The sequence below is a fragment of the Chrysemys picta genome, chromosome 1, assembly GCF_011386835.1.
Source record: "Chrysemys picta bellii isolate R12L10 chromosome 1, ASM1138683v2, whole genome shotgun sequence".
In the NCBI taxonomy this organism is placed as follows: Eukaryota; Metazoa; Chordata; order Testudines; family Emydidae; genus Chrysemys; species Chrysemys picta.
This window is the reverse complement of record NC_088791.1, coordinates 65,702,835-65,724,633: the sequence shown is the minus strand read 5'-3', so window position 1 is coordinate 65,724,633 and position 21,799 is coordinate 65,702,835. Positions and strand designations below refer to the sequence as shown.

General features: G+C 43.6%; 1 protein-coding gene and 1 long non-coding RNA gene across 6 annotated transcripts in view; one reads left to right on the top strand and one right to left on the bottom strand.

Annotated features, from left to right (window-relative positions):
• Positions 1 to 230: 230 nt before the first annotated feature.
• CPM (carboxypeptidase M) overlaps positions 231 to 21,799 on the bottom strand; it is a 69,685-nt gene continuing 48,116 nt past the window's right edge. For 2 of the 5 annotated variants that reach the window (XM_042860155.2, XM_065570171.1), the window contains 6 exons: positions 19,757 to 19,941; positions 19,325 to 19,495; positions 15,455 to 15,607; positions 11,836 to 11,874; positions 3,746 to 3,894; positions 231 to 666 (listed from right to left, as the gene is read on the bottom strand). In XM_042860155.2, coding sequence (XP_042716089.1) covers positions 433 to 666; positions 3,746 to 3,894; positions 11,836 to 11,874; positions 15,455 to 15,607; positions 19,325 to 19,495; positions 19,757 to 19,941 — 931 coding nt within the window. In that variant the 3' untranslated portion in view covers positions 231 to 432. Of the gene's footprint in view, positions 667 to 3,745; positions 3,895 to 11,835; positions 11,875 to 15,450; positions 15,608 to 19,324; positions 19,496 to 19,756; positions 19,942 to 21,799 lie in introns of all 5 variants that reach the window. The other 3 variants (XR_010593242.1, XR_010593249.1, XM_005280025.5) reach the window with 3 other exon arrangements.
• On the top strand, positions 4,732 to 7,957 carry LOC135976019 (uncharacterized). The gene is made up of 2 exons (XR_010593271.1): positions 4,732 to 5,018; positions 6,617 to 7,957. It is a non-coding gene; the product is annotated as an uncharacterized LOC135976019 (long non-coding RNA).

Sequence of the window (21,799 nt, the reverse complement as noted above, 5' to 3'; positions counted from 1 at the left end):
ATAAGCATACTGAGTCATGTTAAATGAAGAGCTTACAGGAACTTCAGAAGGCAATTAACAGGAAGAGTTACACAGTGTGGGGAATGACCCTGTTTTCAGGTAAAGATCAAAGGTCTTGGTCTGGTATATCTGGGGTGCAGACAGACATCTGAGCTACCTTCAACTTGTGAAGACAGACCTGCTGCAAGCTTGATCATGTGAAAGGGGGATGGATTTCAGCATTATTCTGGTATATTTAACCAGTCAAAACATTTATTGATTGCCCAGCCAACATTTTAAAAATATAGTAAACTTGGTTAAAAAAAATCGTAAGTATTCAATTATACAATATACACTCTTTTGCAAATACAACTTTTAGCTCTTAAAAAACACATTTGTGCATTGATGTGCTAGAGATAATGTCTTGAAGTCTCACCTAATTCATCCATGGCTTTATTTGAAAACTGTATACAAAACAGTCATTAGAGCCAAGAAATGCAAAGTAGGTTTTACTGCTGCTGAAATGTTCTCAAAATCCTGATAAAGAGGTTTGGTAGGGCATGAAGCATCTCTTGCTAGGTTGGAGACCTCTGGGAAAACAAAGTCATATTTCAAAGCACTGAAGTTTTCAGGACTGTTTGGTACTAGCAGTGTCTTTAGTATTGATCCAGATCCGGGTGCTGTAGCCTAAGGACAAACAGGAAAATGTTCTTACTAGCTTGTTTAACATGCTAGCTCTAGTCATTTTAGTTTAAGATATTTGTAAAGTAAATTATATGAGTGCTTCTTTGCATCTAATGCAGAGATTAGATGTAGCGCTCCTCCTGTATAAATTAGTTACGTAGATTGTGAAAGTAAAGATAAAGATATAGAATGAACATTAAATGAGAAGGGTGAGAAATATTTTACACAAGTTTAAGTCTATTTGCAATAACATTTTAGATAACAGAGGAGAAAACATACTAGGTATCTCTTGGCAATTTTTTCATAGAGAACAAAAGGGATTTAGTAAATTTTGCTTTAGCTGGTTTATTGGCTAATGATGAATGAACAATTAACTATTGGATAACTCAAATTATCAGAGCGAAAGAAATGAAGTCTGCATTGAGTGAGCCGAAGTAAGAATATTTTGTTTGATTAAGATGCTAGGGACAAGAGTAAGTGCTGGGTAGAACTCAGAATGTGCTTGTCCATATTGGTTGGAAATATCCACAGGGAATAATAAATATATTACCATGAACTCTGACATCAGTCAGGATTTCTCCTTGCTGCTTGTTGCATGTATTAACATTTAGATGGGAGTCTCTGCCTTGTATAGGCCAAACAACTAGAGTCAACAACTGTCATTCACTTTGCTGGCTGTAGGTTGGGAAGTGTATTTATTTCTTTTTTAAAATGAGATTCTATTCTTCTGAAAAGTGACTGTATAAAAATGCAAAAACAACAAGGAGTCTGGTGGCACCTTAAAGACTAACAGATAAGGTGCCACCAGACTCCTTGTTGTTTTTGTAGATACAGACTAACACGGCTACCCCCTGATACTTGACACTGTATAAAAATGGCAGCTTCTTACTCAGTCAGTCCCCTCACAAGGTGCAGAGTCATATCTGTTAACTTAAGTGATGTGTTTACTCTTGTAACTCTGTGGAGTCAACACAGCTAAAACTGAGTGAGCAGTGGATTTATGCTATCTTGTAACTTAATACACATTTCTGTTAATTTACAATTAGTTACATCTATGAAACTCTTTTGAAGAGCTGAGTGATGCAGTCAAAGGCCTAAGTTGGCCTGCAAAACCTGTTAGTTGTGGTGATGCATTAGAAGGAAAACCCCAGCTTCACTTTCAGATCCCCAACATAAGTTTATAGGGCTGGTAGGTAGAAATTTTTTTTTTCACTTGTAAACAGACATCTGATGCGAAAATCCACTGAACCAATAAGTAAGGCTATGATTTAGTCACGGATGTCATGGAATCTGACTTCTAGCGACCTCCATGACTTCAACCTGCGGTGGTTGGGAGCTGCAGGGTCCCCCGTCTCCTCCGGGGGCAGGCAGCTGCGGGGTACCCCCAGTGCCTCTGCGGCCCCCAGAGCTCCCAGCCGGCACAGGTGGCGGGGGAACCCCCACAGCTCCTGGCTGCCATTGCCAGAGTACCTCGCAGCTCCTGGCCCCCATGGGCAGCAGGGGACCCCCAGCTGCTGCAAGCAGTTCCTAGCCCCTGCACAGCTGCCCTGCTTCAGGCTGTGTGGGGACCTGCAGATCCCCATTTTGGCAGGTATATTTTTTAGTAAAAGTCACAGACAGGTCACAGGCTTCCATGAATTTTTCTCTTTTGCCCGTGACCCGTCTGAGACTTTTACTAAAAATACCCAGGACACAATCTTAGTCTTAGCAATAAGCATAGAACCCCAAAATAGCATTTTTTACAGTCACTTTTCAGAGTAAGGCTGGCCTTGAAGAATTTCAAATTTATGAAACTGATGCGAAGACAAAGTATTAGAAAGAGAACTTTAAGATGTGACTCTTCCATCTTTCTATACAGTGTGCAATATCCCTGGAGGTGGAAGCAGAAATCCTGCAAAGGGACTTCCACAGGTTGGAGGAAAGGTAGCATAGAAGGGAGCCACCACTTTTCCCCTTCCACACCCCTCTGTCTCATTCTACTGAATATTGCCGCCCTCTGCCAGTACATGTAAAGTTACCATCCAGTCTCTAGTTATTTAGGCTATTTCCAGAGCAGCAATTTCCAAGTTTGTTCCCTCATCAACCACAATGACTTTTTTGATTATGGCCACAGAAATCCTGAGACCCCTGCAAAAAAATTGTTGCCATTTAGAATGCAATATCTTAACTTATCAGCAGTATTGGGATTCGACTGATTAAGACAAAGCTGCCACTAGTCGAAGGCCTGTCATGTTATCACCTAGATATTAGGCTTTAGAAAATGCTGATAGTTTGTCCAACTTTGCACTCTTTTTAGAAAATAGGATTTTCTGTACTCATTTTTCCTCATTCAAATGGGCAACTATGGCTCTGCATACACAATGAGAAGGTGCCATTTTGCACATAGTCATTTTTCAGAGCAGCACCATGCCTCAACTGGAAACACTGGAAATAGGCAGGCTTGGCTGCATTTTTTATATTTTTGATGGATACTACTGATGTTTATTTTTAAGCATTTTTTTAGATTTGACAAATTGTCAACATGTCAAAACACAGAAAGTAAATATCCTTAAATCAAACTCTAATAATTTCTTAAGCAACATTTTTCTTACTTTGTCTCTAATTTTGATGATCATTAATGGAAATAGTTTTGGTTGGGGCTGTATGTGTATGATGAAATCAACATTTATTGACACTTACTCAAAAAAATCTAATCCTGCTCACCCTAAAAATATGCAACTACTATTTAAAAAGGCCTCGGAATGAAAGAGATTTTGTTCTGTCATGCCAGTCCTTGCCATTCCCCCTCCCCTTATACTGTGTCCTTTTGTACTTCTCACCTGCTCACTTCTCAATAAGTAATGGGTATTGCTAAATGCTAAATTGATGAATATTGATTTGATGTTGTTACCAAGAGGAGAATGGCTGTTTTCAGAAATTAGAGGAACCCCCTGCCCTGTGTAGACACTGCACATTTATTTTATTAAAACAAAACAAAAATCCAAACCCCAACCCCTAATTTCATAGGATCCTGTCTCTGGCAATTTCAAGAACTCTCTGAACATAATTTAGAAACAAAGGTTTAGCAGAGTAGTCATCTTACATTAAGCACATAGCTTCCAGGCAGGAGGAGAAGGTAATATTCTCCATGTCGATTGGTTCTATAAGGACAGATATGTTCCCTTCCTTTGGCTTCCACTATTACATTTGGTATAGGCTGTCCATGCTTGTCAAGAACTTGACCTTTGACACCTATGAGGCAGGGAGAGAGTATGTAAATGTGACTGTTGGTTTCATTTTCTGGTCTGGAAAAGCCAGTTTTTTCATCATTCATTGCAGCATATGCTTGTTTCATTCATTTCCTCCCCAAACTAGACAATAGAGCCAGTCTCCTACATATTGCTAAAGAAAATACATAGCAGCAGCACAGAATTCTTAGTTCTTAATCATTTACCTTCCCATCAAGTTAAAATGCAGCAGTATCAGCTTTTCCATCTCATTCTCTAAAGATACAATTTCGCAGTTTACATTGATGTTGCTGCACGTGTTCTCTACAAAAGAACTTGCTTAAATCTCTTTTATGCCCTTGAATTTATTTACCTAGCTTAAAACAAAACAAAAATTCATTTTCCCTGTTGGTGTGATCAAACATTGCTTCTTGACTAGTGTTTCAAAAAGGCAGAGTAGTATTGTATATTTACTTGTGTTAGAAGATTTGGGAAGACTAAAATATATCAGATTTCCAAGAATGAGCAGTTTATTATAGAGCACCAAATCAGGAAGAAGAAGTGGAGGAGGGTCCTATGGTCCACTTTACTTGCTCTATAGTAGACCCCCTACCATGATGTCATACCCACTTTTTCCCTTTTTTCTTTACCCAAAGACTTTCAACTGGTCTGACTCTTGCCTCCTTCTGGTCCCCAGAACAGTTATATCTGTGGGGATGTATGGCTCCCAAACTGTCAGCCCATGGTCACGGCATACTGTTTCCATGGCTACAAGGCAGGAGTGGCCTTCAACCCAGCGTTTGTGATTAGGGAACTTATTTGGCTGACTTGTTTGTCTCCCTTGCAGCTAGCTTTCACATGCACAAGATATGGGTTTGTTATCTTATGTTGATGTATACTGCATGCTTTTTGATGCGCAAGAATTTGACCACTAAGAAGTGTTGTATACAGAGAAGTACAAAGAATAAAAACCCCAGGAAAAGTTTTCCCTTTTTGCTTGAGGCTTTTAAAGCTCTCTGGCTACCACAAACCTGGTGTTCTATTTCCTTTCCTGTGTCGTCGCCACAGCTGGTGACCCCGACGTGATACCCCTCTACTCACGGGCTGGATACGCCGAGCGCGCCCGCGGCTGTTTGCCGCCCCTTATTCGTGAGTATGGGGGGGAGACTTTCCAGTGCCCAGAAGGAGCACGCAAGAGAGTTACAAGAGATTATACGACAGTGATCATGTGTCGCTGTCCCGGTCGCTCATATTGAGGACCTTCTAAGGGAAATAGATCGCCAGTACCCCTGGTATCCGGACTGCGGGTCATTACAGCTTTCTGATTGGATACGGATTGGGATCACCTTGTATAGTGAACCCCGTGCCCCAGTTCAGCACCTGCTGCTCTGGCAGCGTTGTAAGGAGTCACTGGAGGGGGTCGGCCCCGACAGCCCCAAGCCGGTCCCCCTTTTGCCCCCAGGTGATGGGCCACCCCCCTTCAACCCGCAGCTGACCCTCCCTGCGCCGCCGCCCGTGGCGGCACCCCCCTGCCTACCAGTCAGGCGGGGGGGCGCTGTCGCCGCGGCGGTGCGGCGAGCGCGTGAGGCCGGTCTCTTGACCGACGAGGAATCCAAGTGTGGGTTCGAGGCGTTTCCCGTCTCTTGGCGGGATAATGGAAATGGGGGGCAGATAGTGGACTGGGAGGCTCTCCCCTACTCGGTTCTGCGCGAGCTCCGCAAGGCGGTTCGTGAGACCGGGGTGCGGTCCACTTTCACCCTGGGGATCATGGAAGGTGTGTCAAACAGTTACTTCTTGCTCCCCCAAGATTGGAAAGACATGTGTCGCATGGTGCTGTCTCCCGCGCAATACGTTGTGTGGGATAGCGAGTACCAGCGAGAGGCGCTTGCAGCAGCAGCACAAGGTGGGGGGGCCTATCTCGCTGAGCAGTTGTATGGCACGGGGCAGTTTTCGGGCATCCCCGAGCAGGCGGTGGGCACGCCCTGGGCAGCTTTTCCCATCATTGGCCAGTGTGTCCGTCGCGCGTTTCGCAGGGTCCCCGCTGCGGGCGAGTCCTCTAAGTCCTTCGACCCTGGCGGAGTTGCTACAGGCGTGTGCGGACGTACGCACCCCAACCCAAACGCATTTGTTGCCTCAACAATCAGCCGTTCGAGAGTGTTATCGACTCTGGGGCAGACGTCACCGTCATCGCCGCCGCGCAGTGGCCCGCCCATTGGCCCACAGAGCGGGCTCCGGCGGTTTGGGGTGTGGGCGGGGCACGGGACTCACAATGGAGTGCCCGATGGTTGGAGGTTAGGGCGCCTCAAGGCACCCGCCGCGCCCGTATCCGGCCTATCATTCTCCCCGTCCACCTCAAGCTGTGGGGCCGTGATTTATTAACGCAGTTCACTGCCACCATCCATATCGATGATTAGGCGTACGGCCCTCCCCCTTCGTTGGCTCACTGACGAGCCCGTATGGGTTGCGCAGTGGCCGCTTCCTTTAGAAAAGCCGGAGGCCCTCCAGCACTTGGTCAGTGACCAGCTGCAGGCAGGGCATTTAGAGGAGTCCACTAGCCCCTTTAATACCCCCGTGTTTGTAAGCACAAAAGAAATAGTTACACCTTGTATAGAAATTAATGTGGCTAGTGTTGTGGAAATTGAATTGTGGAGAGGATGTGCATTTTCCCCAGAACATGTGCAGTGTATATTGTAGCAGAGGTAAAGGAAATGCAAACCTACCAATATAGGTTGTGTTATCTTTTTCAGATCACTGTGTGTTTGAAAGCAGGAGTTAGAAGTAAAAGGCAATCAGAAGTTTGGGAAAGTTAATTGTGTCCCCTTTTAAGTAAGAATCTTTAAGCTGTGGATAGCTTTGGATCTGGAAGCAAGCCAGAAAGCATCTGTATTAATGCAATTTTCTAACTAATAAGGTAGAAGCCACTGAAATCTGGGCTGCCTATGAAATAAATATAAGGAGATATGGGGTAATTCCTCTGTTTTGCCTGAAATCAACAAGAGTATGTGTATATAAAGGAAAAATTTTAAGCAATGACTGACTGCCCAGAAGGGGTAGACCTCTGTTTTTTTTGTCTTTTAGATCATCAGAGAAAATGGATGCCAGCTGAATAGCATTCAATGTACCATGCATTTACTGGCACAATAGGAATTATTTTTGTGTTTTATGGCCAAAATTGTTGTTAAAATTTGCATACCAACAGTCTTTGGAAGCAAGGACATGGAAGGTTAACCCACTCCCCATATTGCCCATGGGATCCTTCTGGCTCCCTCAGATTTTTAGCCAGAGGGCTGGGGAGGGAGGAAAGCTATTAGACACCTGAGGTTGTACCGAGTGAACTCCTCAAAAGTGGGTGTGCTTGTCCTGGTTTGTTGCTCCAAAGCTCTGTAATAAAGTTATCTTACTGGAAGAGTGTACATGGCATACATTGAATAATAAGACTAATGTACTGTATAAAGGCAATGTGTATGTGTTCATTGTTGGGAAAAGGTGTATGAGTGAAGAGTGGAAGTTTCTTTTGTAGGTTAAAAGAAGCTGAGAAAGGGAGAAGAGGAAAAAGCACAGAATGAGTTAACTGAGAGGAAAATACAGCTAGCAGGCTCATCCAAGGTCACAGCCAAAACTTGGCTGACCCCCAAGAAAAGGGGGGGGGGGGGCTTGAATGTGCCCAGGCAGCTGTAAAATCTGCAAAACACTGCCAGGCATTAATGAAATGTGTTAGGTTTCTCTCACAGGTAGAGAAGTGCTACCCAAAGACCCTAGCACCCCTGCCATTAATTAAAACCAGGAGACTGAGTCTATGTAAAGTCCATCAACGAAAGACTGCTTTGGCTCCATGCTGGAAAGGCCCTTTCCAAGTCCTGTTAGCCACCAACACCGCTGTGAAGTGCCAAGGACTGACTGCCTGGACCCATGCTTTTCACTGTAAAAAGACCCCTCCACCTCGGGAGGACTCTCTGACTGATGATTAGCCTGTTTCTTCTTCTAGCTCTGCTGTGCCTTCTGGACGGCAGGAAAAAGAAAGAAAGAAAAAAAAAAAAAAAGACAAGGTGAAGTGCTAGTAACCTCTCCCTTGTCCACTGACAGACCTACTGTGCCTTTGAATTTTTCTAGAAGAAGCAAAACCATTACAGGGTGATGTGCTAGTAACCTCTCCCCTGTATGATGCTAAACCACACTGTTTCAGGAAAAGAGAAGAAGGAACACTTGCTTCATTGAAACCACAAAGTCCAGGGATTCCTGACTACAAGAGACATTAAAAACTGACCCTGGTGAAGAAACAAAGAATTATACACTGGCAGGAAGAAATTTGTGGGACCCATGCTTGGGAACGTGGTATTGATTGGATTTTGGGGTTTATTCTACAGGCTGCGCCCTGTGTTTTGGATAAGTCCTTCAGCATGTATTACCCTCCCTAATTGGATTTTAAATGATAAGTACCAAAGGCACCTTGTTGCCATTGCCCCTGCCATCTCCTTTATTACACTATTACCCCTGTAACACATCCAAATACAGACAATGACCCAGAAGTTGCTGACAGAGATGGTATTGAATATCACTGAGGCTGGGAAGGCATTGCAGTGGGATCTAGCATGTTCAGAGATTCAGGATTTCCTGAATGACTAGCTAATGGCCATTCGAAATGATCTAGAGCATCAGGCTTGGCCCACTGCCCTTACAGACACATCAGGAGTACCATCTGATCTGTGGCCATGGAGACATACTTGGAGACTTTCTGGGTGGAAGTGCAGACGTTTTTAGTGCTCCTTCCAAGCATATGGACCGGTTGAGGGGGTGTGGGCTTCCACATACCGAATCCTGCCGGGTCCATGGGGAGGATGCATGTGGGATTGGATAATTCACCAAGACATCTGGGAAATTAGATTACCTGGTATGCCCAATTGATTTTAGTAAGTGCTCCTGAGATTACATCTGACATTTGGATGGGGTTAGGGAGTCAATGGATATTTTGGCCGTTACAACCCCCACAGCTTCGGTGTATCCGTAAACTAGGGTTACCATACGTCCGGATTTTCCCGGACATGTCCGGCTTTTGGGGGCTCAAATCCCCGTCTGGGGGGAAATCCCCAAAAGCCGGGCATGTCCGGGAAAATCGGGAGGTCAGCCGTGCCCGCGGGGAGCCGGGTCAGCCGGGCCCGCGGGGAGCCGGGTCGGCCGGGCCCGCGGGGAGCCGGGCCCGCGGGGAGCCGGGTCGGCCGGGCCCGCGGGGAGCCGGGCCCGCGGGGAGCCGGGTCGGCCGGGGGCCGGCAGTGCTGGGCGGGCCGGGGGTGGTCGGCCGGGGCCGGCACCCCAGGGCCCGAGCTGACCCAGGCTGGAAACGCCGGGGGGCCAGCCTGGGCCGCGCCTCCTCCCCCCACACCCCCCTTACCTGCTTCAGGCTTCCCGCGAATCAAATATTCGCGGGAAGCAGGGGAGGGGGCGGAGACTTTGGGGAGGGGGTGGGGTTGGGCGGGGCTGGGGGCGGGGAGTGTCCTCCATTTGGAGGCACACAATATGGTAACCCTACCGTAAACTGAAGCCAGGAGCAGTTGTTACTCTTTATGACTACGTTTGCTGGGAGGATAGGGGACAGGTTAAAGCCCTCTCATTGCAGGCCGAGCAGCTGCGGGTGTAGCAGCAGCTGGAATCTACCGCAGAAAATTATCTTGTGATATTGTTAGCTTGCCTTAATGCTAATTTATTCCTTATTTTGTGTGTATTGGGGAGTTTCCTGTTGGCCCCTGGCTGCCAAGGCGAACCCCAAATGGAGCAGCGGCTGCAGTTAACATCTGGGTCCACCTGGCAGAAGTATTAAATCAATCTGATTTCTGCCTGGCCGTTGCCCCGGACATGCAAGGTCTGTTAAGTACTTGCCTTGTTCCTGTCTGCAAACCACCCAGCAACATCTGGGGTGTGAGACAGTGAAAGAAATGTGTTGTTTTAAGCTTACTAATAATAGTAATTGCATGCAATAGCAAATTGATATGCTGAAATGTTATGTTTAAGCCATCCGCCAGGACGTTTTTCCTCCTTGGTGGGATTATATATAGTCATAGCTACCCTTAGAGTGGATAAAAACCCTTTTATAGTATGGGGTTCTAGTCCTAGTTCTTGGTGGTTTTATTTTGCTGCTTTGTTTAGTGTTTACCCAATCTAGTGGCATTGTGTATGCTACCCTGCGAAGGTGCTTTGTTTAAACACCGCATATAAAATAAAATAGGGGGGGATGTGGGGATGTATGGCTCCCAAACTGTCAGCTCATGGTCACGGCATACTGTTTCCATGGCTACAAGGCAGGAGTGGCCTTCAACCCAGCATTTGTGATTAGGGAACTTATTTGGCTGACTTGTTTGTCTCCCTTGCAGCTAGCTTTCACGTGCACAAGATATGGGTTTGTTATCTTATGTTGATGTATACTGCACGCCTTTTGATGCGCAAGAATTTGACCACTAAGAAGTGTTGTATACAGAGAAGTACAAAGAATAAAAACCCCAGGAAAAGTTTTCCTGGGAGGCTTTTTGCTTGAGGCTTTTAAAGCTCTCTGGCTACCACAAACCTGGTGTTCTATTTCCTTTCCTGTGTCGTCGCCACATATACCAATTTCTAATTACGTATGTAGAGTCCCATTTCAGATAGAGATGCAGTATAAAGTAGGACCATCCAAACTTTTACTCAGCTGAGGGACCATAATAAGAATGGCTGCAGCATTCAATTAGGCAAATTTCAGGCTCTTTCATCTTTAATATGAAAAGCATGGCCAGTGGATAGAACATAAGAATGGCCATACTGGGTCAGACCAAAGGTCTATCTAGCCAAGTATCCTGTCTTCCGACAGGGACCAGTACCAGGTGCCCCAGAGGGAATGAACAGAACAGGTAATCATCAAGTGATCCATTCCCTGTCGCTCATTCCCAGCTTCTGGCAAACAGAAGCTAGGGACACCATCCCTGCCAATAGCCATTGATGGATTTATCCTCCATGAATTTATTTAGTTCTTTTTTGAACCCTGTTATAGTCTGGCATCCTCTGGCAAAGAGTTCCACAGGTTGACTGGTTGTTGTGTGAATAAATACTTCCTTTTGTTTGTTTTAAACCTGCTGCCTATTAATTTCATTTGGTGCCCCTAGTTCTTGTGTTAAATAACACTTCCTTAGTTACTTTCTCCACACCAGTCATGATTTTATAGACCTTTATCATGTCCCCCCCCTTAGTCATCTCTTTTCCAAGCTGAAAAGTCCCAGTCTTATTAATCTCTCCTCATATGGAAGCCCTTCCATACCCCTAATCATTTTTGTTGCCCTTTTCTGAACCTTTTCCAGTTCCAACTGATATTACAAGTATTATTATTATTATTATATTATTAGCATCTAAAGGCACATCAACACAGAAGTTTTTTGGGAATATGTTTTTGCATATAAACTTTGGCAGAATAACAAATCCAAAATAAGCACTTATGCTGAGACCGCTAGTTGCTGCAAGGTATTCTTGCATATAAAATATTACTACACTGTAGAACCTGGCGGGATTCCCCTCATGTGCCACTGATAAATTACATAAGGGAAGAAAATCCATCCTGGCCATCTACCACACTGCTTATGTTTTTCCTTGAAAGCAAAATAACTGTAGGCATCTAACTTAAAAAAAAAAAAAAAAACTATTCAGAAAGAGAAGATTATTTAGGTCTCTGTTTCTCAACCTTTTTGATACCAGGGAGTGATTTGCTGCCTTCCTAAACCATATTAGGGCGATCTCAGGGACCAGTGCCGGTCCATAGACCGGTCGTTGAGAAACAATGACTTAGACTATGTCTATACTACGAGGTAGGGGAGTAATTCCCAGCAGGCCTGTGTACACATACTCACGCTTGCTTTCATCTGTGTATGTGTACATGAGCAGGGAATCGCACCCCTAGCTCATAGTGTAGATATAGTCTTAGATTGCAAGTTTTTTGTGTTTATACAATGCTTACCACAATGGGGTCTTGGTCCATGACTGGGGCTCCAAGGATCTATGACAAGTTTAAAGAGCAGGGTGAATTTCTGCCTGTGAATCCTGACAATTCCCTGCCCTCAGGGTTTTTTATAACAAATGTTACAAACACGCTAATTCTATAGTACGCTATAAAATACATATGTATGCTAACTAGAAATGTGCACCTACGTTTTCCTTCCAGGATATGTAATCAGGGTCCATATGAGCAGGCCCCTATTTAAGCACTGTATGCCCATAAGACCTATAGGGGCATTAACCCCCATATGAAAACTTGAAACAAACTGTTGCACAGTGAAATGTGGAAACGTCTCGTGTGTGTGTGCTGTGGGTTGGTCTCTGTTAAATCACTGCTCGCTTCTGAATCTCTTCCATTTAAAAGTTGCTGCCCTCTAGCACTGCCAGCCTTTGCCCACATGGGGGCAGAGTTGCTACACTTAACTTAAAAAAATCTAATTCCTTCTTCCCCATGCTGCTTTTCTCTGAAGTGAAACCCTACAACTGTCTTTAATTAGTGAACATCCCAATACAAACTGCCATCTCTAATCCCACACAGCCCACTGTAAATTGCTCAGGATTGCCTCACCCTTTGAAGTGTGGCCGTCACTTTTAGGTGCACCACGCTGTGCAGAAAACTCATACTAAACCACAGTTCGTAGGTTTAGAAAGAAGTTTAATGAGGGTGAGTTCTGTGACTTCTGTCCTATTCCTGGCTGAGGGAGGGGCTGGGAGGGTTCCATTGTGGTGACATGAGGCAGTACTCCTTGAGTGATGAAGGCTTCTGCTCAGTTAGGGTGACCAGATGTCCCGATATTTGAGGCTTTTTCTTATATAGAAGCCTATTACCTCCTCACCCCCTGTCCGGATTTTTCACACTTGCTGTCTGGTCACCCTATGTTCAGTCCTTGCTGGGCAAGCAGGGCAAATTTTCCTCTCTCTCTCCTTCATACTAGGGAGCATATGAGGAGCATAGGTGGACAGTTTCCCCAAGGGCTAATATCAGAAGGCTGAAGTCTGTTGCAATGTTGCCAAATCTTGCAATACTTGATGTCTTTCTTAGAGACAGCTTCCAAATTCGTGTTTTGTTTTGTTTTTAAATGAAAAGTAAGATTGCAGCCCACATGGTTATGGAGAAAAGCTTGAAAACGTGACCTCACTATATCCTAATTGCTTAGAAACCAAAAGGCAAATAAAGAGAACCCAAATTATTATTTTTTAAATCTTACTGCACTTAAGCTAATATCTTGGGATTTTGGGGGGGAGGGAGGGGGGAGATGGGGCATGACTAACAAATAAGGATAAGATTGTTATGGAGGTCACGGAAGTCATGGATTCCATGACTTTCAGAGATCTCTGTGACATTTTCTGCTTCAGCCATGGGGTGCAGGGACCGAAGCTGTCAGCCGGTGGGGACCCAGAGCCCTGAGCTGGCTTGGGCAATGGGGGGACCCGGAGCTCCCAGCCGCTGTGAGTGGCAGGGGACACGGAGCTGCCAGCTTGGCAGTGACTGCTGAACCCCTTTTCCCCCTCACAGCAGGGCTTGGGCGTCATCATCTCCCATCAGCCTCTCCCCTGCCAATTATTTTTAGTAAAAGTCACAGACTGATCTTGGGCTTCTGTGAATTTTTGTTTAGTGCTTGTGACCTGTCTGCGGCTTTTACTAAAAACAACCGTGACAAAATCTTAACCTTACTAATGAGTTTTGAACACCTGAGACTGGCAATATCAGTTGCCAGCTGCTTCCCACTGGCTCCTAGCTCTGACACCTCGATAAAGCCACAGAGGAGTGGGAGAAGCCATTAATTTCCTAAGTAGTTGAGCCATGCTCCTTCACCTCTGTGTTCTCCCCCTGTGCCTAGCTACTCTAGATTCTAATCTCCTATGCCCAGTATTGGCTGTATGCCCCTCTCCCCCTCAGCACGTGTCTGCACCAGACATGGACCCCCTGTAGATTTTAGATCCCAGGATCTCTCTAACTCCTTTTCCCTCCTGAACCTGTAGGATGGAGGCAGAGGTTGGGATATTTGACTGACTCCTCAGAGAACCCTGTTTTGAACGCTGCCCACTGGTGTCAACTTCCCAGAGATGGTTGAACACAAGTCTCTATTTTAGGTGACTTCAGTTCTGTAGCTGCTCTGCATATAGAAGCACCGTAGAGGTCAATGGGAAGATCTGTGCAGATAACAGCTGCAAAAATGGGCCCTCTGTGTGGTCAGTGGCTTATGAAGTTTTAATCGATACTTTGAAACCCGGACGGCTGTCAGGAATGAAGAAGACAGATGAATTCTGCTCTTAATAGCTCCAGGAATCTAAATGAAGCGAACCCACAAAAAGTAAGCCCCACCCTTTTCCCATTTGACACAAATGATATGTTTTGTCAGTCTTTATTTAAAAAAGCTTTTTCATAAATGTCTCTTAGAATGGCTGCATCTTTTCACAGCTTTCTATTTTAATCAATGCTAGTCGCTGCTCACTGCCACTAATAGGTGTGAAAGCTGGATGTACGTGCTTTGACTGCTATGTGTCACTACTGTGACCGTATCTATCCAACTTGAATAAAGCTAGATACAGTAAAAGCTTTGTTATCCAACATGTTGGGGGAACGGCGGGTGCTGGTTAGTCAAAAATTCCGGTTAACTGAGTTATACTTACCAATGGAGGGAGGGAGTTTGGGTGCGGGAGGGGTTGTGCTGCGGGAGGGGGTGTGGGACACGGGCTCTGGGAGGGAGTTTGGGTGTGAGTGGGGCTTGGGGTTGGGGCACGGGAAGGGTTTTTGGGTGTCTGATCCAGGCGGCGCTCACCTCGGACGGCTCCCTGCAAGTGGCGACACGTCCCTGCTGCTCCTAGGCGGAGGCACGACCAGGCGCTGCCTCCACAGCTCCCATTGGCCACGGTTCCCAGCCAATGGGAGCTGCGGAGCCAGCGCTTGGGGTGAGGCAGGGACAGCACACAGATCCCCCAGGGCCGTTCCTCTGCCTTGGAGTAGCAGGGACATGTCGCTGCTTCTGGGGAGCTATACAGAGCCAGGCAGGGAGCTTGGCAACCCTACTGAAGATTTGAACTTGGAGATATCAGAAATGCCAGTTTCTAGAGCTTTCTGCTTGGTAAAGTGCCAGATAACACAGCTTTTACTGTAAATGGATCTGTTCACATACACTTAGTTTGGAGATTTCCTCTCTTTTCTCAAACTCCAATCTCTGGTTAAATGGGGTTCACCTACATCATTCAGTTTTTAAAAAAAATGTTTGCATTTTTCTTCAGAACAGTCTATGAACAAATGCATTCAGAATGCTAATATTCCAGATGTCCCAGTTGCTTCTGGGCAGTATTCTCTGTCTCACTATCCTCCCTTAGCCACCATCATGCTCACAACATTGTTTCTAAAATGAGGATGGTGCACACAGCTCTCTGCTACATCCATCTTTTAACTCAGCAAGAATCAAGAAAAACCAAAGTCCCTTATAGAAGTAGTTCTTTTGATTCTAGCCTGTTGCTGGAGAGCCTGTTACATGTTCATGTCCATGTTGTTACAGCAGCTGACCCTACAAGCTGTATTGGAAGTTGAGCAGATGAAATTCAAAATACAAAAGCCTACCCACCAAGATGAACTTGTTTAATGTATTCAATCAAAGCAGCTTTGTTGTCATTCCAGAAGGCCTGAAGTTGACTTGCTGGTGGATATTTACAGCATGACAATTCCAACGTAATTTCAAAACATTGTCCCCAGATGTAGTTGTAATCCTGCATCCCACCTAAGAAAAAGAAAAAAATTATTTGATTATTACAGTGAGAGCCTCTGAGTAAGAGCTAGAAATGGACTAGGAGACTTGCAACTTTTCCTAAACTCTAGCCTTCTTGAAGTATTTCCTTAGCGGTAGGCAACCTATGGCATGCGTGCAGAAGGCGGCACACGAGTTGATTTTCAGTGGCACTCACACTGGCCACCGGTCCGGGGGGGGGGGGGGGGCTCTGCATTTTAATTAAATTTTTAAATGAAGCTTCTTAAACATTTTAAAAACCTTATTTACTTTACATGCAACAATAGTTTAGTTATATATTATAGATTTATAAAAAGAGACCTTCTAAAAACATTAAAATGTATTACTGGCACGCGAAACCTTAAATTAGAGTGAATAAATGAAGACTCGGCACACCACTTCTGAAAGGTTGCCGACCCCTGCTTAGATCATGATGCAAGGGCAATTCAGTTAGACAAATTACCACAAATTGGGAAGTACAATTGTTTTTTAATCCCATAGTCAGTTAGATTTATGATCCCCTGTGGAAAACCTGCTTAATTACTTTAAAAAAAACCCAATCCCGAAGTGTGGTGGAATTACTAGAATGAGGCTATAATAATGGTTGAGAAAGGGGGACCCTTTGATTCAAAACCTCTCTTCAAGTACTTGTATCTATAAGGGGGGCATAAGTTTGTCATGCTCAGTTGTGCCTCAAAATCCTTTTCGTCATTTGAATTATGAATGTACGAAAAAAGTGATTTTTTTTTACACAATAAGAAAATTGTTCAGGTGTGGGTTTTTTTGGCATGCTGAGAACCAAAGTGAATTGATTTAATCAGGGAGGATACACTATATCTTACACATATTTATCTAAGCAATGATTTAGCTTAAAATACATTTATTCAGTATTTTAGTTTTTACACACGTTAGACAATGGCAAATGATATTTCTTATTTACTAGATTTATTTTTATTCTTTGTGTGTGTCAAATTATTTGAATGGAAACTGGAAAAAATTAGAAATTCACAAAAACAGCATTTAAATGTTTTTATTAGTTAAATAAAACTTACTTTAAACGTGCTGGACACAGAAGGAAAATATGTATTTTTATCAAAAGCATGTTCTGCATTTAAAACTGATTTATTAAACAAAGGAAGTATTAGCTGTAGTTCGTGAATTGAACTGATTGTTTCTAGTCACTATGTCCTTCAAGATTCTAGAACTAGTAGATCTCACTCTCTCACACTGAATTTTTATTCATAGATTGGAAGAGGAAAACAAGCTTCCATGTTTTTTCAACTCCTAATTGATTTCTTAACTTTGAATTAACTAGCTAATGAACCGAACTATGTGAATAAACTGAAATGAAGAAAATATTCTCTACAACTTCAGAAGAGGTTACTGCTGTCAAAATCTGGACTAGCACTACAACAATCTCTGGTTCCAGGTGCCAAGACAATGACTTCCATCAGTTCAGTGGTTTGACTTTCTTTAAAACTTTGTCAGCAAACAGGTTTGAATATATTTTTTATTTAAATGTTTTAAATAGGTTATAGTAAGTTTGGACTAAACATAGGTTGTCATAATTTCAAATTTAATTTTGTATGTTTATTTTTAAAAATAAAAAGGTATTTAATTTAAATAAAATTCCATTATATATATTTTAATATAATGATTTTTTATCGACCCTGCTGTAGTTCTTTGGTTTTAAAAACCTGGATTTGGCATTTGCACTATGGAGAACTCTGGGAGGAATGTAGTCTTTGCCAAGCTTGGGAGAAGACTGGTTGAGTAGTTGAAAATCGTTTACTAAAGACGTGTAGTGTCACTTTTCGTAGTGATTATAGTACATAGAATGTGATTATTCAGGTGTGTATATCTGGTTATTTACACATGGATATAAATAGGGGTGTATTTGTTTCAGTGATTAGACATGAAGATAGATGTTACGTAAATGTGAAATTGATTCTCTCCTTTTTAAACAAAAGGAGAGAGATTTTTTATCTCAGCTACACCAGATGAATTCTACTGATAACTGGAGTTACACTTGATTTACACAAGCATAGCAGAGATAAGAATTTGGCACAGAGTTCATCGTATATGTATGTGCATCTATGTTAATGCATAAAAATTAACCCCTTCCCTCTCAATTTGTGTTGTAGGGGTGGGGGGATGGAGCAAGTGCAAATGAAGGAGATGGGCTTGTCGTGTTATTTGAATGGGGAAAAGCTGGCCTGACAGCAGAAGGGGAGGGGAGGGGAAACCCAGAAGGGGCAGCTTGCCAATAGATAGATAGCTGTGCCAGCTGGCTAAGGAGGAGCTCTGAAGAGATGTGACAGATTGACAATGTTCTGGACAAACTTTACGAAATTAAGATAAACTTTACTGCATTAAGTATAATACCTTTGGGGCCACTGTATTAAAAATGCACGTTTATGTACTATTGTGGAATTGTATGGAACTTTGTTAGCCAGAAGACAGGATTAATGCAATCTGCATTTAATTGCAATTAATGCAATATGAAGAACTTCAAAGGATCTTTTGGAACAATGCATGTAAAGTGCATTTCCTAGGAAATACCTGGGAGTAAGGGGAATGCAAATGACCCATTGGACTCCATCCCTTTGAACTTATGCCCTGGACAGAGAAACCAAGTGTCTGCTAATTACCTGTTCCTGGAAACTCCAGATCAAAGATCCCAGAACTGTATAAGAGGTAGACTAAGCTTGTCATGAGTGTGCTTGTTCTGAGCTGAAGCTGTGATGAACTTGAAACTGCCAGGAAATCCCTTGGGTGGGGTTCTGAAAGATTGCTCCTGCCAGAGCTCATGGTAGGGTTGAGGTGAACACTAGTTAATTTATTAGTATGTGTGTAGGTTCTTTTATTGTTTTTGATGTTTTCTCTGTAGTGCTTTTATCTTAATAATAAAATAGGAAGTGCTAGGTGGTTAACTTACAATTGTTACTGATCCCTCTGTTAGTCTCTGAAGAGAGGGCAAGAGAAGCTTGCTCTGAGTGCCTGTCTTTTACTGATAACAACACAGGGGGGGAGGGATAGCTCAGTAGTTTGAGTATTGGCCTGCTAAACCCAGGGTTGTGAGCTCAATCCCTGCGGGGGCCATTTAGGGATCTGGGGCAAAAATCTACCTGGGGATTGGTCCTGCTTTGAGCAGGGGGTTGGACTAGATGACCTCCTGAGGTCCCTTCCAACCCTATGATTCTAAGGCAGAGAACTGTTCAGCCTGGAGATACCCTGGTCAGAAGGGAGAGAGATGCACCCAAGAGAGGTGACAGCCAGGGTAGCCGAAACCCTGAGAGCAGGTGCCCTTGCTGGACCACAGGGGGGAATACAGGTGCAATTGCCCTGAACTGTGACAGGTGGCATGCTGGCTGATGGAGCAGTAAAAGAGCCTGGCTTAAGGGCAGGGAGGAGCTGAAGACCCAGCCAGTGGAAGCTGGTCCATTAACTTGTGTTAGCTAACATGTTTGTACATGCTCGTCTGGATGCTCCACAAAAGCTTGTGTCCTGAAGTGCCCAGACTAGTATGTGCAAACATGATGGATAGCTCATGTTAATTAACAATCAGCTCACTTGAGTTAAACTCTAGTGTGGACAAGTCACAGAACTTTCGCTGTCAAGGAATTCAGAGGTGTATTAGCAAGTACATGTTGGAAAATCAAATAAAAGCAGTGGAGATCAGAGAAAGTTGGAAAACACTGAAATTTTTACCTTTCAGTTGGTACCAAGCATACCCATTTGTAATGCCATATGGAAAGACTGGTTTATTCCCACATTCATTCCCTTTGTACATGCTGGCATGGTTGGAAGAGTAGGTTCTTGCAAGGTGTATGAAAACATCATCATCTCGTGATCTGCTATAGCCTTGTAAAAAGCCAGTAGCTGTATAATAAAGATGGTCATGGTACAAGCCAAGTTAATGTTAAAACACACACAATATTGTCTTAGATAAAAAATATGAAGCTCCCAAACCTACACATCAGGTTGTGTGATCCAGTGAAACTGTACTATCCGGGTATCCCAACACATCTGAGCTTGTGTAAGTCTGGTGCTTCTCTTCAACACATCAGGCATTTTATTTTGCTCGTACTGAAGCTGGCAGAAAAAAATGGACCCAAATAGGAAACACAGATATTAGCTTACCTGGGTTACCATTATCAAATGTATAACTGGCAACCAGTGCTCCACCATGCAAGTTAGCTGAAAGAACAAATGTCTCATTTTGTATCCAATTTATCACTGCTTGAGTCTCTGGCTGGATTGTGACATTGTTACTGTTGAAGACATCAGGGAAATTCCTATTCAGATCTTCCCCATTCTTATTGAACCTTTGAGAGAGAGAAAATACAGTTCTATATTTGTTAATCTGTTGAATCTGAGTAGATTCACAATGCTTTGGATCTGTGTTCGTGACTGTTGGGAACAGAGTTACTGGAACGGTACATGGAAAGAATGAGCATCACAAACTGTGTTTTCACAAATCACGAAATAGTGACTTTATTCTGCATTGTGGATGCTACTAGCCTCTGCCCACAATGGGCTGATTACTGTAGAGTAATTAATATATTTCCAAGTGGAGACATTGGGAGTGATGCTTGAAACATCACACAAAACATAGTAAAATGTAAGATTGTTGCATAAGCCAAATAAGGGAGTGTATGGAATAAAAGGGTGTGTTTTTCACTTGTTTAGAAAGAAACTATGACTCTCACATGACTGACAGTCGTAATAGTGTCATCCCAAGCATGTGGCTATAAAAAAACCTCTGTAGATATTCAAAGCATTTTTTTCCTCTGACGGTGTTTGAAATTCCTACCTGTGTCCAAGTGCTTATTTCTTCCTTTCTTTTCTCCACTAGGACAGTCTACCCATCTGATTAATATTTAGCTTTGGGTATTAATTTTTAAAAGTCTCATTAGCTTAGCATCAATCCTTTGGATGCGTCACCCAATGGGAAAAAAATCCCACCCTCCATTTAAAGAATCTTAGCCCACTTGTTTCAGGAATAAATATCTACCTTATCCAAAAGCAGGGCTTACTCTAGTTCAGGGGTCGGCAACCTTTCAGAAATGATGTGCCGAGTCTTCATTTATTCACTCTAATTTAAGGTTTCACGTGCCAGTAATACATTTTAACATTTTTAGAAGGTCTCTTTCTATAAGTCTATAATATATAACTAAACTATTGTTGTATGTAAAGTAAATAAGGTTTTTAAAATGTTTAAGAAGCTTCATTTAAAACTAAATTAAAATGCAGAGCCCCCTGGACCGCTGGCCAGGACCCAGACAGTGTGAGTGCCACTGAAAATCAGCTCACGTGCCGCCTTCGGCACGCGTGCCATAGGTTGCCTCCCCTGGCTCTAGTTCAATAAGGCGCCAAATCCCCTAGGTTGCCAAAGTGACATGACAGCCAAGGCAAAAGACCCAAGAGAACCCAATTCTTAGTTACACAAGTAGTCCTGGTACAAGCAGCACAACTACTTGCATGAATATGAGTTGCAGGATTGGGCACTTTGTTCTTCTCTACCTTCCCAACTTTGTTAATTTGTTCTCTGCCACTTAGCATTTCTCTTCCTTATACTTTTCCATTCTGTCTCTTTTTCTCTGGCTTTTTAAAATTTTCTACCCTTTTTAGTCTCTGCAGGGTCACCAGCAGGAACACTAGAGCATATAAAGGTTTGCAGAAGTGGCACAACGTTTACGTTTTCTTTGGCATCAAATACTTTACACACACAGAGCCAGCTGCCATTAGTGCAATATCCCTTGAACTCAGCTCCATTTGCACAACGTCATCCACATTATTGAGACTGCTTTGTAATACTACTTTGTAATTCTACCTTTTGTTAGCATAGATGGGGCCTAAGGCTTTGTCTTCACTGGGAACTTGACAGTTCTCCTACCAATGGTCTAGTACCACTGCAGCTAGTGTGAACATGGCTGCTAATATTTTTACCCTGTCTTAACTGGATAAAAGCAATATGGACACAGAGGTGTAAAAATGCTGCAGGCAGTCTATGCTAGCAACATTGGTGCTAGACCAACCGTCAGAGAATTGACAAAAATTCTCAGTGGAGATGTGCTGTAAGAATACAGCCATCACTGCTTTAAAGGAAGCACTACACAGCACCTCCCCACCGATGTAGAGCTCTCTATAGTGGTCTGTTCCATCTTTGCCTAAAATTGGCCC